Source organism: Cupressus sempervirens, chromosome 3 (genome assembly GCF_028749045.1).
Source record: "Cupressus sempervirens isolate cs-2001-9-10 chromosome 3, ASM2874904v1, whole genome shotgun sequence".
Lineage (NCBI taxonomy): Eukaryota > Viridiplantae > Streptophyta > Pinopsida > Cupressales > Cupressaceae > Cupressus > Cupressus sempervirens.
The window spans coordinates 1,080,780,193-1,080,799,137 of NC_143120.1; the positions used below are offsets into that span (position 1 = coordinate 1,080,780,193).

The window sequence follows — 18,945 nt, forward strand, 5'->3', positions numbered from 1 at the left end:
AGCCCAAACACACATCTCGATGCATACAACAAATTTCCTATACTCCCTTATCCCACAATTAACTTGACATTCGAATTCACGAAGAATAGTCAAATGTGTTTTGACCAAACAAACCCTTCTTCTTGATCTTCACAACACACTTGCATTGATCCTTAGAATGCTAGATCATCATCTACAATCATTGAGACATATCACCACTTTGTGTCAAGCTCGACTAAATTCACTGTATCATCCATATTGGTCACTAATCCTCAATCTACTATTGATAGCTCAAGACTCACACAACTTATCCAGTACTTGCTTACCGATCATTTAAATGAGTTGCAATCATTACCACAACATCTATAAACCAAATTTCATCTTGTCCTGTGACCAATCCATGTGACTCTTCATAGATTTGACAAAACAATCATATCACCTTATTGCCTATCACTAACTGTTCTAGCAGTTGCACTGTTAGCCTTTCATCAAATGATAACTTACTCAAATCTTTACATCAAGAGTAGCGGTCACACATTTGACTAGCAGAGACACCACTAAGTCTCCCAACTAACGTTCACTGCAACACATTATTATTACAATTATACTCAACAACATGCTAGGAACACTAGGTCAACACTTGACATCAATGAAAATACAATAATTGTTCATCATGCAACCAACTCTTTGTCATGATGACTTTAGACATCTCCTTCCATCATTGCACTAGTTATGCCAATAATCTTCCCCTTTGATATTGATGGCAACACCTCTAAACATCTGCTTATATCTTAATCAGTCACCAACACTCAAACTTTGGCATTCAAAGTTTTTATCCCTTACACTGATCTTTTGTCTTCGTACTGTCTTCTTCACTGCACATTCTCGTTTCACATTTTCTTTCCTGTCTTTTTTATTCTTCTCTTGCTCATGCACCCATTGCTCTATCTGCTTTCTTCCTCTTTTTTTGCTTTGCTTGTTTTCTTCTCTTTATCTTCCTGCTTACTGTCTTCTTCTTTCTCTCCCCCTTTGAAAACAATTCCAACGGTGCCAAATACTTTTGACTAGCCATGTACCTACAAACCCTTGATTGCTTTAAAGCGACTTCACTTATTTGTATTGCTTTATTGCATTGACTGACTGACTCACTACATTGATTGCAACTTCTCATTCATCACAATTATACTCAATAACATGCGAGGCACACTAGGTCAATACTTGGCATCAATGAGAACACAATAACAAAAACACCATGCAACTAAATCTATATCTTGATGACTCCAAACATCTCCTTCCATCATTGCATCATTATGCCAACAAAGGACAAGTTGATACTGGAGGATTATGAATTGGAATTGTGTAAAAGATAACATAACTTGAAGCAAAAAGATTTGACAGTTAAGGAGTGTATAGAGGAATTCTACAAGATGACAATTAGATCCAGATACTGAGAGTCATCTAAGGAGAAGTTCGCTAGGCTTAACATTCAAGATGAGTTAAGTATGTTAAGGATTCGTACAATTGAGGATGCTTATCAATATGCTCTAAAGGTAGAAGATAAGTTGAAGAGAGGACATATTACTTCTAAGGATAGGATAAACCAGTTGTTGATAAGGACAAAGATAAACTTGATTAGAAGATTCATGGAAAGGACAGACGTGACGAAGAGTTCAAAGGTACTTGTTTCAAATGTGGGAATGTTGGACATAGCTTCCAATGTTTGGTTGATTCTAGTAAGGGAAATTGAAATTTAGTGGCACATGAAGAACAAGCAGAGAAAGATGAACTTGTTGAAAGGGAAGTTGCACCTAAGATGGGAGAATCTATAATGTGTAGAATTATTATGTTGAGCAAGAAGGAACCAAAGTCTATGCGAAGAAGGTAGTTGTTCTAAACATTTTTTATATAAGGAGGTAAATGTTGCAAAGTGATAATGGATGGTGGAAGTATTGATAACCTTGTATCAGAAGAAATGGTACAAAAGTTAGGATTGAGGAGACTCAAACATCCTTGTCCTTATGGAATAAGTTGGTTTCAAGATAATCATATGGTGGAAGTGAATGAACAATGTTGGGTTAATTTCAACATTGGACCATATTGAGATGAGATATTGTGTGATGTGGTTAATATGAGTGCTTGCCTTGTTTTGTTGGGTAGACCTTAGCAATGTGGTATTAGTGCTATTCATGATTGCCAAAGGAATGTTATTTCTATTGTGGAAGATGGTAGAAGATTTACTTTACTTCCTTTAAAGGAGGAAGTAATGAAATCTAAGAATTATTATGATGAGACTTTACACCTTAGGAGATCAAACTACTTTGGATCAAAAGGGGATGGGTTTACAATAGGTGTTTGAAAAGATTAATGAGGTTGTATAGTTGTTTAGGGATCTAATGGCTGAATGTGAATTGGTGAATTTGGAGACTGGTGATGACTAAATGATGATACTACACCATGTTAAAGGATGACTAATACCAAATGAGCAACAAAATCTTGTAAGTGAATTAGAAGATGAAGACTTGTTGAATGATGTCAGAGGTGGAATTGAACAACAATAGATGAAGTAGATAGTGGTTATTGGGTACCGAAGTGACAAATGTTGTAGCAATTAATGTGGTGAGATTGATTAGAACAAAGTTTACAAAAGCAATAGCATAGAAGAACTTGATGGTGGAAGATATTCTTTTGGTTTTGTGGATTGATAGTGTTGGCACATTTATTTGCTTCTTGATGAAGAGGATATGTGTGTCAAGAATGGACATGAAATTTATGTTTATGAATCCTTCTAGATGTTCATAAGTTCTTCATCTTATATTCACTTAAGGTGTCATATGTAGGAGCATCCTTGGGTCGTTGGCAATCTTGTATCACCCAAAAATATTGCCTTTCAAATTTATCTGTTTAATATTCATTTGGACAATTTTCTTGTTGTTTTAGGTTGTGATTGATCTAGTTGGCTTGCTTTTTTATGCGATCCTTATGCCGTGGTCTAGGCATCATGGAGATCTTATGTCTAGCTTTGGATCTTGTTTTGACGTTTCCAAATGAAGTTACCTTATGCTTGGTTCGTCCTATGTTGGCTTCCTATTCTAATGGTTAGGGTGGCGAGTTGCGGCTTGCGATGAAGATTCACAACATGTGATGCGTAATGATGCATTGTTCTATGTTGTTATATGTTTGATTGACCCTCTTGCGTGTTTGCATGGCTTATTATATTTATTTGGGGTTGTTCTTATGGATTTGGGTCCTGACCTATCTGTTTGTAATACATTTTCTTTGTCTTGGAACTCAATGATTAGATAAGCTGATTTGTGGGTAATGATCTTGTATATAAGTAGGGTAGCAGTTCTTGTTTAAGGGGAAGAATCCGTGGAAGCAACGAGAGGGATTGGGTAGATGTAACTTGGATTGCCAGGGTCTGTTGAAGTATCTTAATTTTTTAGGATGATTTGCTGAAAGTAGGTCCCTAAAGGTAGTGAATGTATCTGTCTTGTAGCAATTGTATCTTGACAATGGTGATGTAATATATGCATTTGCAGGCCAACTAGATAATATTCCAGGAATATTTCTTCCTTTGATGTTCATTTCTTGTTAGTTAGTTTGGGTATTTCCATTGTGGCATATCTAGCTGCATCGTTAGACTTATCCTTCGGAGGTTTTCTTCCCTTGATTGCATTACTTTTCATAACATGGATCTTTCTTATCATGCTATTTGTCTATTGTAACCAAATGTACACTTCAAGTCACTTTATGGTGAATGTGATTGCCGATATTATTCTACTTCATTGTTTGATTTGTTGTAAGAATGATTTAATTTTTATCTTAGTCATTATTTTAGCTTCTAGGGTTCTTTTCTATTTTAGAAATTTTCTATTGCAGTAGGATGTATTGATGAGCCATATTGACCTTTGGTCCTTGTGACTTTGATTTGTTTCTTCCTTGGCATTCAGCTTCATTGCAAATGCACTTTTAGTTTCTTTCTCCTTGTAGGAGTCCTTGTTTTTTGGATTGTCTTGCACAACCAGGTGGCTTAATTTACAAAAGATATATTTGTTCTGTGTCCTGAAATTTTCACCAACATTATTTTGCAGTGAACTGAAAGCAAATTTATTTAATTGCTTTGTAACATTATATTCGTTTAATCTTCCAAAGGAGAGTTGCTCTTTATCTTTAATTTGCACAGTTGTAGCAAACACTTGTAAGACTGTTGAAAATGTAACGAGTTCCCCTGATTTTTTTTGGAATTGTTTGCGAATTTGGGTGATAACATGCAATGGAAGTAACATATGTCTGGTTGATATAAATAGTTTGAGACTTCATTCATTTACTTTTCTCGAACATTTGCAGGTTATAACGTGTAGGAAATTACAATACTAGTGCGCATAATAACAATCAATGATAACATTAACTCTTCACTGTCCATATTACATATTAACTGGAAATGGAACAATTTTAAAACTGAACATACTTTATAAGCTGCATTGACTGTTCTTGAAAGTCTGATCCACATAGAAGGATAGAATAGCTCCGAGTCAATAAATTTAAGTTCAGCTACAGCTTAAAAGCATCATAAAATATCTCTGTTGTTATATGGCATTGTCCATATCATTCACCATCATTGAAGTCACTTCCAACAGTTCGATCTCCCACAGAAAGATCTGCCAAGTACTTGTATGTAACTAAATCATACCAGTGGCCTTCCCAGCAATAGAAGCCTTTTGCCAAAGACTATTACCAATCCAATATGACTGCGACTTATCCAAGATCACTTTGAAGTGGCATCAAAAGGTCCCTTAAAGGACATGCAGCAATGAGACGCCTTTTCAAGGCCAGCTAAAGGTGAGACTAGCAGTCCCATGGTGGTTTCCACCGCCACATTACCCATATCCCTATACAAAGTGTGAGCGACTTGTCTAGAAGGGCATTTTCACTTTAGAAATCAAGGACAGAAAACCCTTCAAATGACTTGTGAAGATTGATCGCCCAAGAATTGAGGAAACACATTGGATCAATACCCAGAAACAAATGTGTAATGTCTAAGGACACATGCGAGAAAATGTGGTTCCAACTATGGCCAGGGTGTATGGCCACGTCAGTACTTTTACCCCAAAACTTGTAAATGCAACCAGAACTCCCTAATCACCAAAAACATAAAAAATCCTCAAGTCCAAATCAAAATACCTTAGAAGTCATCATCTTTGCAATCCAAAATCATAAAAAATTCTGTAACATTTTCTTGGGCTGAAACAATGAATCAGCCAGGTTGAGTCTTTCACCACTGAAACCAGACTAATGGCAGTGAGCTGATGTCCTCAACAACTCCATGAAGAACTGCAGAGCCCAATGCAACAAAATCTCTGTATGAGTGCGAACCCAAAATGCAGAAATGAGAGCCCCAACTCCATTTATAGAGCTTAGATGGGAAAATTAGGGCATTTCTGTAATGTCCCCTATATAGGTTTGCCATAAATTTTACCCTAGAATCACAATTTCCATTAGATTAAGAATTATAAGGGGATTAGAGACATAACTTTGCCACTTAAAATGCGTTTTAACAAGGTACATCATAATTGTAGTAGAGAAGAAAGTAATATTGTATTTAGCACTTGTTAAGCTTGAGCAGGTTGGGTAGTTAGGAAGTGAGGGAATGCGTTGGTTGGTCTTCCCAACCAACCGGCTCTTTTATAAACACTTTGGAATATTGATAATGTACTGATGATGTTTTGGTATGAATAAAGTGAATCATTTCCTTGCCATATTTGTATTGTGGTAACAAGGTATGTTCTATATATTTTGTTATTCTGTGAACTTGGGTATTATTACCATTTTACATTTTGGTGTCGTTGCCTAAGTCCAAATCTTGAGGTTGTTGGCAAGACAGGATAGAGTAATGGGAAAACCCTTCCTACCACATATACAAGTAACAAATAGTGACAGAGAAGAGGAGGAATAACTAGAGAAGATCAATTGACATGCGATTTAGTGACGGCTTGGGAAGTTGTGGTTGATTAGTACGTGCAAAGGGAAGCTTGTGAGAGAATGGTTCCTGAGAGCATAGTACAAAACGAACTTTCGGTGTCTTTAGCGGTGTACGATCTACTTGTACAAATTCCTCGCCTGTTGGCAAGAAACTTGGTACGTGTTGAGGAAGAAAGCCGAAACAGAAAAGGAACGAAGGAGGCAACAAGTACTCCAGCAGTTTATTGAAAGAAGGATACGGGAATGCAACTTAGATGAGTGTGATAATCCTAGGAAGGGAAATAAACACTAAACCAATTCATGCCCCTGATTCCAAACAATTATCCGAGGCGGGTACCAGAGGAAGAAATTGAGGAGGAAGTCGCCTTGAGGACATTATGTCTCCAACAACAAGAGGAGAGACATCATAATTTAAGGGGATAGGGGGACCCCACCTGAATCCAAGAAGGGTTGCTCGAGCATACAATTGAAGGAAGTCAATTTGGCTATCTTTGAGACGCTAGAAAGTTAGGGTGCAGAAACTTGGGGGCCCCTGCATGCAGAGAACTTTGACAGGAACTAAACCTAAGCACAGGAGGAGGAGATACTCTTAGGTCGAGCAATCAAGAATCGAGTTCGTTGAGAGGGAGCTTCCAGTCAGGAGTAAGTGTTTTGTCAGGAAGGAGTGTTCTGTTGGGAGGAGTGTTCCATTGAGAGGAAGTGTTCCATTAGGAGGGAGCATTCTGTTAAGAGGAAGCATATCATCATGAGGGGGTGTTCCACCGAGTGGGGAAAAGGGCAAAATAATGGCAATGGAAAAACAAAATTTGTCTAGATTCATTGGGGATGATTTAGAGGTCCCCGCTAGTCACTGTAAAACATGCATAACCATATGGCAAGCTAACAGAGAGAATGATGCAACGAGTGGCTAAAAGCATTTCCAGCCACAGTAAGAGGTATAACCATCGGTTGGTATGCAAATTTGAAGGCAGGCAACAAGAACACATGGAATAATCTCCGACAGCCTTTGAAGAAGAATTCAGACTCTTGAGGGACGATGATGAAATAGTGATAGAGCCTTCTAATACAAGGCAAGCAAAGAATGAATTGGTTAAAGCCTATAGTAGGAGGTTGAAGGAGCCAATAGGAAAATTTGACAACAAGCTCGCGGATGGACCTAAGAAAAGGTGGCTCGTTGAAGGATTGATACTGTCCCTAATGAAAACGATGAAAATAGTTCCACCATCAACCTTTGTGGATGTGTGTAATTGCACAATAGACATAGAAAGTGAGAACAAAATCTCCAAGGCAAGAAGACATGGAAGCACAAGTGAAAGTTCAAAAGAAAGTGAGGATAAATCCAAAACCATCCAAGCCCTGAGAAAGGACATGAGGCGATTAATGGAGGTAATGGAAAGTAAGGAAAAAAGAAAAAGGGAGGGAGCTATGGTGCACAGACTAAAAAGGAGGGTCATACAAAAGGGACATGCCTGAGGAAAGCATTTTGTGAGATTTGTTAGGTGTTGGGACACGCAATCAAAGATTGTTCCTACAATCTAAAAACATGGAACGCACGAGTATTCTTCACCCAGGGAGAGCAATCCACACCACCCTCCACCCTTCCAATGAACACAAATACAAAAGCTTCACCAGGAGGATATAAGAATAATAGTAGAGGGAGTAATAATAATTGTAACAACAACATCAACAACACATCTTGGTGAGCAATCCGGTACGATTCTAAGGGAAGACCTATGATCCAATGTAGGCGGTGCAACGAATGGGGACATTTTGCAGGAGATTGTCAAAATGGAGGGGGACAGAATGGAGGAATGCTGTGTAAATGGTATGGAACTTCGCACGAGATTGTCAAAATGGAGGGGGATAAAATGGAGGAATGCCGTGTAAATGGTGTGGACTTGACAATCATGAGGATGCAAGTTGCCCAAACAAAAGGGGGTGAACATGTTAGACATTGAAGAACCATAATGTGAAATCCTTGCCATTACAAGGATGGAAGCCAAGAAACTTGTATACCTAGATGCTACTATGGAGAAGGAAAGATTTCATGAAGCGAGGGAAGACGTTGAAGATAACATGCCAATGGAAGGGAACACAAGGCTGGAAAAACTTCCTACAGATAGGGTTGTACCGAATATTGTGAGGCAAGTAATGGAGACCACCATCCTGATGAAAATTGCTGATTTACTGGAAACAGTTACCTCAATTATAGGTAGCATTAACACAAGGGGCAAGCATGAGAGGAATACCCTCCAAGGATGAGAAGAAAGAAGAAGCACATGTCGAGAAAGAAAACCACACCCTATTTACTATAGGAATGGGGAGGACACCAATAGTAGTAGAAATGAAAAGATTGGGGTATAAACTCTCGAATACTATTGTTGATGGAGGTTTTGGTGTAAATGTTTTAACTGAAGAAACATGGAAGGCAATAGGGAAACCCACACTCTAGCCACCTACATTTCGACTGGTGGGAGAAGACTAGCATAGAATTAAGTCAATAGGAACCTTGATGGGACAAAAGGTAGTTATCCGTACACAACAAATTTTCCTTGATTTTGTAGAGAAAAAGGGGTATGATGCTTTATTGGGAAGAGGATGGCTGGTTACAATGAAAACCCATAATTGGAAACAAAACACTCTATCCATAGAGTCAAAGGGCAGATTGTACACCACAGACCTGAGGAACCAGTGGGTAAGTTGGGACACGGGACCGGCTTCAAAAGCAGAGGGAGAAGACCATGAAGGGGTGGAACCAGATAAGGAAGTGGTGCTCAGACTTGGGGAATGCCCAGAAGATGAAACGAGCTCTCTCAATGGATTATTTCATTGGTAGATGGGAGACTATGAAGTTTTCTAGCCAGAATGTAATATGTTGCAAATCAGAGTCTGAAGAAAGGTACCTGGAGGAGTATAAGGAATACAAAGAGGGTACGACAACCCTTAGCAGGACACCAACACACATATTTGAGAAAGAGGTAGGATACAAGGAGGCCAAACTTCAGACTATAAACCTTGGGGAAGAGGATCAACCCAAGGAGATTCTGATAGGGGATGACTGGGACTCTGTGTTGAAGGCAACAACTTTTAGAATCTTTCTGGAGTACAAGGACATCTTTGTTTGGACATACAAGGACTTGAAAGGAGTGCCCGCGGAGCTCTATGTCCATCGAATACCATTTGGAGCAAGACCAATACAAAAACGACCTTACAGAATGAATAAAAACTATGCAACCAAGGTCCATGAAGAAATCACAAAAATGCTGGAAGCAGGGATAATATTCAAAGTACAAATGAGTGAATGGGTATCTCCTATAGTCATATCATTGAAGAAAGACAATAATTAAATTCGGATATGTGTTGACTTCAGATGTTTGAATGCGGTAACTATAAAAGATCCATTCCCCATCCCCTTTATTGATAGTGTCTTAGAAGAAGTGGTTGGCCATGAAATATACTCCATGGATGGATTTTCAGGATATAATCAGATTAGGATTGTGGAGGAAGATAAACTAAAGACGACATTTGTTGTTGAAGATGGTGTATATGCCTATAACAGGATGTTGTTTGGGCTGTGCAATGCATCGACCACGTTCTAAAGAATCATACTACACATCTTCGATGGTATGTCGGTAGGAAACTTTAAAGCCTTTTTGGATGTCTAGTCCGTTTATAGTGGGAAGGAGCACCACCTCAAAATTATTGGTGAATGCATAGATATATGTCGAAGAGCAAGGTTGGCCCTAAATCTGACGAAATGCAGATTTATGGTTCCACAAGGTAGACTTCTTGGTCATATTGTATGCAAGGAAGGATTGAAGACAGATCTTGACAAGATTAGAGTCATTCTTGAGATGGAGGCTCCATCGTACGTAACAGTGTCAAATCCTTCTTGGGGCATGTAGGGTACTATAGGAGTTTTATAAAAGCATTTGAGGAAGTACCTTTAGCCTTGGAAAAGCTAATGAGAAAAGGAGAGCGGTTTGGTTGGGAGGAAGAATAGGAGGACACTTTCCAAGAATTAAAGAAGAGAGTAGTCGAAACCCCGATCCTCATATACCTTGATTGGAATAAAGAGTTCCATGTCCATGTGGACACGTCCAACTATGCAATAGGCACCACTTTGGCACAAATTGGAGAGGAAGGACTAGATCACCTGGTGTATTTTGCAAGCAGGCTTTTATCAAAAGCAGAGTGCAACTACAGTACCATCGAAAGGGAAGCTCTAGGTATGGTTTATGCTGTGCAGAAATTCAGACATTACTTACTAGCTATGCCCTTTACATTTTTTGTTGACCATCAAGCACTAATGTACCTGGTAAACAAGCCAGTGATTCAAGGAAGAGTAAGTAGGTGGTTACTCCTGTTGCAAGAGTTTACCTTTAAGATCATAGTTTGACTAGGAAAAGCTCATGTAATTGCCAATCAATTGTTGAGAATCAAGTCTAGAGAAGCCTCTGGCAGCAGAGTAAATGAAGATTTCCTAGATGCACACCTATTCCACATTGCGGTGCTACCTTAATGGTATGAAAAGATTGGACAATACTTGTCAACAATTACCTTCCCCAAAGAGATATCAGTAGCAGAAAGGAGAAAGCTTGTGCTTAGAAGCAACACATTCCAGTGGATCGAAGGATTATTGTACAAATTGTGACCGGATGGGGTTTTAAGAAGATGTGTCATGGAGGAAGAAATTCCAAGAGTATTGAAAGAGTCCCATGAAGGATTGGTAGGAGGTCACATGGGACCCGATACAATCGTAAGGAAGGTTTTATTGGCGGGACTCTAGTGGCGCACATCGCATTCAGATGCTAGGAAATGGGTGTTGAGTTGTGACACTTGTCAGAGAGGTGGCAAACCCCTAAAAAGAGATTTCATGCCACTATTTGTGACTCAATTACAAGAATTATTTGAATGTTGGGGGCTAGACTTTGTGGGACCCTTACCTGTAAGCAATACCCATCGGTGTAAGTACATAGTAGTGGCAATAGAGTATCTTACAAGACGAGTGGAAGTACGGGCTCTACCAGATAACATAACTCTCAGTATGGCCAGATTTCTATATGAACAAATAGTAACCAGATTTGGGATTTCGCTCCAGTTGACGAGTGATAGAGGGGTGCATTTTGTCAAGCACAGCATCAGGGTAATGACAAGTGAGTACAAAATTTTCCATTCCTTTTCCAGTCCCCATTGCCCAAGGGCAAATGGCCAAGCACAGTCCACAAATAAAATATTAGTAACAATACTTTAAAAAGCTTGTGGATTCGAAGGATAGGATTGGGAAGAACGACTTCCACCGATGATATGGGTGTACAAAACTACTTATAAGGCTACTATTGGACACACCCCATTTCATCTAATGTACGGGCAGGAAGTAGTAATGCCAATGAAACATATAGTAGCCAGCCTATGAGTAGCAATTCAAAGTAGGTTAGGAGATGAGGAGAGGTTGAAAGAAAGACTCCACACTCTACTAAAGTTGGACAAAACGAGGACACTTGTTCAATGGGCTGTAGAAGTAGCCTAGTAAAGGTGGAAATTTTGGCATGACAAACACTTAAAAAAATGAATTTCAAACTAGGACAAATGGTACTCAAGTATAACGGAAAAATGAAATAATTTCAAATAAAGCCAGGAAAATTTAAAGTCCAATGGTTAGGGCCACATAGAATATTAGAAGTCAAGGAAAATGGGGCCATAAAATTATCTACCTTGGATAATAAATCGGTGGAAGACCTAGTAAATGGGTCTAAATTAAAAACATATGAAGAAAGAAAAAAGTTGGTCCCTAGCTATTTCATAAGTATGGAAGGAGAAAGTGGTAAGGAAAAAATAAGAGCAAAAAGCGACACAATAAAAATCTCCCCCCTTAACTTATGTAAAGCATTTGCGGTACATGAAGCACTTGCGGCCTCTAAAGAAATCATACAACGACATGGAGACATAACACACACACGTTCTACTAAAGGAGGACTGATTCAAACAAGAGGTAAGAAGACCATAACCGCATGAGCCACTACTACCAGCATAGTTGTACAAGCCATTGCCATCATAGCTATACGTTGGAATGAAATTAACATTGCCAGAGTACGAAGAGGTTGTCGTACAGAGTTGCCGTATGAAGGGATTACTGTACGGAGGGGTCGTCGTACGAAGGGCCAATATTGTTGTACGAACGGGTAGTATCGCCATACGAAGAGTTGTCCATTCCATAGCAGAGTTCCTTGTCGTACGAGTGGGCAATTCCATACTAGAGTCCCTTGCCGTACGTGCACATCCATCTTGGTACAAAGAAATCTCTCGCTGCGAAACATGGGATTTGATCATTCTAGTACAAGGGCATCCAAAGGAACCAATATTTGGCGTACAAAGACAACTCAATCCTGCCATACTAACACAGGTGACAATAGGAAATGGTTGGTGCAGTTGGTGTACACAACCAATTGAAACAACTCGGGAATTGAGGCATCACCATGAAATGCTAAAAATAATCACGGGCAACTCGAGAAAAGGGAAAATCATTGATTCAAAAAGACAAATCCATTGCTAAAGGCAAAGGAGGAGGTGAAGAAGATGTCAAAAGGCAAGGCCAAAATTGCACAAAAGACTAGTGCCAAGGATATAACTTTTGAAAGTGTAATGGGGAGTGAATGCCAGGCCTAGTGGGAAAAAATAGAATGTAATCAGGCCCTGAAAGAAACATCGTGCAAAGTCGAGGTAGATAAAATAATTTTCATGCCAATGTTTGATTTGAAGGAGTTTGAACCCATATTATGGAACATGGTGACAGGTTAAGATAAATAATGCCATAAATTTGTAGTCCAGTATTTCTAGCATCCGATGACAATTTCTTACCTGGCTAAGGAAATAAATAAGGTTTTTGGGATCCCCAACAAAGGACAGGAATTGGAAAAACCCCTAATGTCAATGGAAGAAAAGAAGAAATGGTTGCGGTTAATATGTAGGAAGGACCTCACAAAATAGGAATGGGAAGGGTATTTTGAAGAATAGTAGGGCTCTCAAGAAAGTTTTCATTGCCAATTATGAATGGCAATGCATTATAGACTTTGTGAAAACTAAACTCATAGCCAGAAGCCACACCTTAGATATTGCCCTTTGGATGTTGCTCGTGGTTGATGGATTGTATGAAGGGCAGGTGTACAATTGGGCATAGTTCCTTTCAGACAGACTTCAGGAATTCATGGAGTTAAAGCACAAAGTATTCTACTTGCCCCACCATGCAGTGGCCTGATTTTTGGAAGTAGTACAAATTGAGGTGGATAGTGAGCATAGAGGGGCATTTATTCTAGCTAATAGGGTGGAACCTGACAAGTCCGCCATGACATAATGGCTCCACATGAACACTATGGGAGTAGGATCCCACAACAGAGAACCTTGGAAAAAAAACCAAAACAGGTAGCTATAGTTGAGGAGCAGCAACAAGAAGCATCGGTTGGTAGTTAGGAAGAGGATGAGGGAGAGACTTTCAAAGGGGACCGGAGTGATACATATTCATCTTCTTCAGACTTCCAAGAAGCGAAAATTTGCCTAAGTCACTTAAGGGAACTCCAAGGGAAGTCACCTTCCTACCACCCACGGATAGGCCACTACCAATAGGAATATCAAAATTTGTTGAGATTTACCATAATGAGAGTAGCATAGGAGCCATGATTGGAGATTAAAGTATGACTCATGGCATAGAAAGGGTTGCTCCATCTCTGGGGGTGGGGGAGGTAGCCCATGGTTCTAGTACGATGGTAGTAATGCATAAGGTTGTCCTCAAGCAAACCCAGGAGGGTGGGCCAGTAGAAGGGGATAACAATATGTGCTGGCAACAAATTCCACAATGGGCAGCTTCCAGATTGTCATTACTGAGGATAGCACAATTGATCCCCTTAGATCAACACACCTGCACTAAGGTGATAGACTTGAGATGCCAAACAAAGTGTGCACATAAGGTGAGGTTGCAAACACCATTAGGCCCTGAAGTAGTTCACCTGGTTGCTCTAGTAGTACAATCGATAGAAACAGTGGATACTTGCTACCAGCAAGAGGGAGAGATTCATGCTAGGGAGGATATGCCAATGGAAGATACAGTCCTTGAGGAGGTCGACAAATTGCTCGAGGAAGAAGGGATGGTATCTTCATCGACCCTCCTAGCTGTAGACAATGAGGATCCAATACAGATACAGAGCAAGAGGGTGGAATCATCTGGTACATTCTCATTTACAGCCAAGACAAAATTATTTCTCACTGAGTTGCAAGCTATGGAGCATTCCACCAGGGATGTCATGAAATAGGCTAGATCTCAGAATATAGAAGCCGCAGTAAAAGTAGTGGAATCATTGGCAATATTTATGCATAACGACTGCCATATAGATTGAGAATTGTTATAGTAGAGTGGATATGCACAGGAGGAATTGGCCGTGGAGTGGACAAAGAGGTACACCATTCCTTTTGCTCGAGAACAAGCACTCCTTGCTTGAGAACAACCACCTCTCATGGAGACTCTTATAGACATAGAAGTTGCTTTTTGTAGGACCTACTTGGAACTCCAACAGGGAAAATGCTTGGCTAAGGAGTGGGAGTTGGAAAGGATTACTCTTCAAGATAAGTGGAAGGCTAAGAAAGCTGCCATGGAAGAGACTTGGAAAATGGAAAAAGGCACTTTGGAGAATAGGATCACCACAATAGAGGCAAAGAAGATGGATGCCTTGTGTGTGCTATAGGGAGTTTGGGCAAAACAGAAGGCAACTGAACGCGATCTGCAACGACTCCGGGGAGCTCCGAGTACAGGGATGTCTTCCCAACCCTTTTCTTGAAGTCAAGTTTTTGTTCTAGTTTTTTTGGTAGTCATCTAGAAGATGAATTGTTTTTTGGGGGGATAGATGTAGTAGAGAAGAAAGTAATATTGTATATAGCATTTGTTAAGCTTGAGCGGGTTGGGTAGTTAGGAGGTGAGGGAATGTGTTGGTTGGTCTTCCCAACCAACCGGCCCTTTTATAAGCAATTTGGAATATTGATAATGTATTGATGATGTTTTGGTTTGAATAAAGTGAATCATTTCCTCGCCATATCGGTATTGTAGTAACAAGGTATGTTCTATGTATTTTGTTATTCTGTGAACTTGGGTATTATTACCATTCTACACTAATTTAGGTACTGCAATCCCTAAATAAGGAACAAGTACACATAGATAAACTAATTATATTTGTAGCATGATAAAATTGATATTAAGCTTTATGAATGATAAAAGAGATACGCAAACCCTAACAATGCATATGAATGAAGTTCACTTGTAGTATTTAATACCTATATGGGCCATCCCACAGAATTAGTGCCTTCGTATGATTTAGCCAATGCCCATTCCACCGTAGGACTCTAAGTCTTTGTATGATGTAGCGCAGCCCATTCCACTTCAGGGCTTATCTATCTTGTGAGGAAATAGTTTAAAATATTTCATATGTTTAATCATTACAGACTTATGAGTGCTGTCTTCATCATACAAACATATATTGCAGCAGAACTTTCAGAGTCTAATTAGGGTGACAGTGTTTGATGACTTTCTCTTATGTGTAAGAGTTCAATGTAGATTAGTCATTTGTAATTCATACAAATCCTTAATTCTGTAAATGCTTAATGCTTAAATGATTTAAATTATTTAATGTGTGATTCTATAAATGCTTATATGTTTCCAGAATGGATGTATATTTATATCAGACTGTATGCAGTAACTACCTGGTTATTTATTAAAAATCTGCAGATGCATATACGTCAGAAATATATTGTAGAATACTTACCTCTGAAATCTAATTGTAATCAGAGTTCGCTTACTCCCTGGTTCCATTCAATTTCCTCTTGCTTATAGGTTTTGTGTTGCATAAATTCCTGCATAGTGGATTGAAACCCTCTATTTCTTTGGTTTATTTGGTGGCTGCAATGGATACTAATTGTTGCTTTCCTAGTGTGATACCTTTCCTGCCATTTTTGTCTTCTCAATCCTTTCTCTATCGTTCCTTGTCTACCGCCAACTGTGCATGCCCAATATAGTTTTTCCTGTTGCTTGGTATTACCTTTCTTACCATGGGTCATCAACCGTGCATATCTCTTGTGTCTTTCTCTGATTGTTTGGTGCTATCAACTGTAGGCTGCTGGCTGTTTGAACTATATATTGCTAACTGTATATTAAATATCTCCTGTGCTTGTCTGATATACCTTTGTACCTCTGGGGTAGATTGGTCGTTGCTCAAGTTTCTGATTTGAATCATCTTCTAGATCTGGAATTTGGCCTTATCTGCTCCTCATCTCCTCTGATTTTTTGCCTGTTATTGTTTTGGATTCTAATTGACTCCTTCCCCAGGTAAAATCCTTTCAATTCATATAAACATATTAACACAGGGATGTGTCCCCCCCCAAAATACCCAATGTCTCTGTGATGAGGATGTACAGGGGACGGGGGATGCTGTTCTGGCATCTCCAGTGGCAGCACCAGTCCGCCACTATTCTGGGGGAGACTGGGGGACGCTGTTCCAGCATCTCCAGTTACACCACCAGTCTGCTGCCATTTTGGGGGTAACTGGGGGACATCTTGGCATCCCCTGAGGAGATGGGGGACGTTCCAGGGTCCCCTGAGGGGATGGGAACGAGTCCCTTGAACCTTCCAGGGGATGGCTAGGCATCCTCTGTCGTACCAAAAAAGTAAAGTTTAAAAATAAATAAAACATTTTTTAATATTCTATTGGTTGTATTGAATATCATATCATTTTGCTCAATGTAATCATCTTCATGATGAGATACTCATAGTTTTGATATTCTTTGACTATTATTATTTAAAATTTATATAGTAGAAGATAGAACTCTTCCAATTTGAGTATTTAAAATTTTAATAATTATCATTCAATGTTCAATGCTCCACTTTCATGTTCAATGTTCAAGTATTTAAATTTTAGTAAATCAACATTTTACATCTTTATGTCTTATATTATTATACATCTTTGCATAACTAGCATTTTAAGTACCATGTGTATACTATTTAGCATGTAACCCCCAGTCGTTTTTCCCCTGGCGTGTTCAAATTGAAGTCCCTCTGTCCACCCGTCTTGACTTCCCCCTGTCCCCAGAGCTCTTTGTGAAAAGGTGTGACTTTATCCTTAAAGAAAGGGGCTGACCCTCATACAGATTTGTTATTATATTTATTTTTATATTTAAATATTGTACTGAATCATCATTTATTGTTCGTTTGTTTGTTACTTTATTATATACAGTTTAACATTTATAGTTTATATTATTATTTTGTATTATATTTTTGTTTATTTATTTATTTGTATTTAAATATTACTATTATTTTATTACTTTTCTTTAGAAAGGGGAACATCACAATTTAAACATCTGAAAATTTTATTCCCTTGAAAAGGGCTCCCATTTAAACTTTCTAAAAACAACTTTTGTACAGCCACAACCTAGACATCCAACTTGGAGTGACAACTTTATGAAGTATATAACAGTTAAATATTTGAAGTCACTTTTAAACTTGGGTACTTGAACACCCATCTTCCATCCCCTGAGACACATATTGGAGATGGAGATGCGTCTTCAGTACCAGGGATGTCTCTGTAAACTTCCACATGTACGGGTCCTTTCGACTCTCATCTCAGCTGTCTCTGAAGTCTCTGAATGAGAAATTGGTATCTCTTGCCAATAAACTTAGGGAGAAACATGTGAAAATGCAAAAAAGGAAGGCGAATAAATAAAATGAGCCTACATTTTGTTTCATGCTGATATTTTGGATGATAAAAAAACCATGCAACGCTTTAGTGATGGGATCTATTGATGGATAAGACTTTTTGAGAGGGACATGAATAGTTGTTTGACTGATTTCCTGTACTTGTTATGATCCAAAAAGAAATTACCTGTGCAATTTACTGTTCTTGTGTGACTGATTTGCTATTTTGTTTCCAAAATCTGATGTCATGATATTTTCTGAAAATTATTAAATTATATTGACAAATTGCTTCCTCCAAGTACTCATCTTCCATTTTTAAAAATTAGCCATACCAGTACTAGTCTCCGGTGTTTCCAAATAGCTCATTTCCTATTTTTGAACATTAGCCATATTAGTACCAGTCTCTGACATCTCTAAGTACCACTGACCCTTGGTGACTGTGCCTTTAAAATACTTAGGTGAAATATTGAAATAATTTCCATTACCTTAGACAACATGCCAAGGCAGCAAAAAAGAAACCACTTTGCTTTGAAGCAGAATTGAATTTGTTGTGAATGCCAAGCACCCAAAATAGCACTTACTAAGAATAGTGTTGTTATTGAAGCCCATTGAAACTGAAAAGCGAGCTCCCTACAGAACCATGACCTCAAAGCTGGATAGCCTACAAGAACTGAGTAGGCTAACACAAGGCAAAATTGATTAGCTGCGAGACAGGAACATTGCAAAAAACTATTTAATGCTCAAAGCATCAGCAAAAACTTATTGTTTCGAACTTTCTTATCCCTTCTAATTTCTTTTATTGTATTGTTTAATTTTTCCATTGCCTTCCATTTTTATTTCCTTCATTGACTGTTTGGTAGCTGATATTTCATCTAAATGTGGAGAATTATAGTTTTATTTTAATTAATTTCTTTATGTGATCAGGTATGATTTCAGCACCGGCAAGGAAGATATTTTGGGCAGACATGAGGCACCTGTCCGTTGTGTCGAGTACTCGTATGCAGCAGGTAGGGGAGTAACATCTCCTATATTTGGATTAAAGCTTTTGGGTCTGTATGTTAGGTGTATTCTCTGGCTTTACTTTCAAGTTCTCAGATTTAAAAAATAACCACACACTTCTAAAACTTGGACGATTGAACGAAAAAACCTTTAGTAGTCTAGATAAAAGTAGCCATGTCTATTAGGATTGAACAGAAGTATTGTACTGCTAATATTCAAGGATGACTAGTTGACAAGTGCAGTATAGTTTGCATTCTCAGAAT

The 18,945-nt window shown here is 38.7% G+C and overlaps 1 protein-coding gene across 1 annotated transcript in view; it reads left to right on the forward strand.

Annotated features, from left to right (window-relative positions):
* The window catches only part of LOC149570514 (mitotic checkpoint protein BUB3.1-like), a 59,243-nt gene that overhangs the window by 7,274 nt on the left and 33,024 nt on the right, over window positions 1-18,945 (forward strand). The window contains exon 3 of the mRNA XM_089823112.1: window positions 18,608-18,690. Coding sequence (XP_089679238.1) covers window positions 18,608-18,690 — 83 coding nt within the window. The remainder of the gene's footprint in view (window positions 1-18,607; window positions 18,691-18,945) is intronic.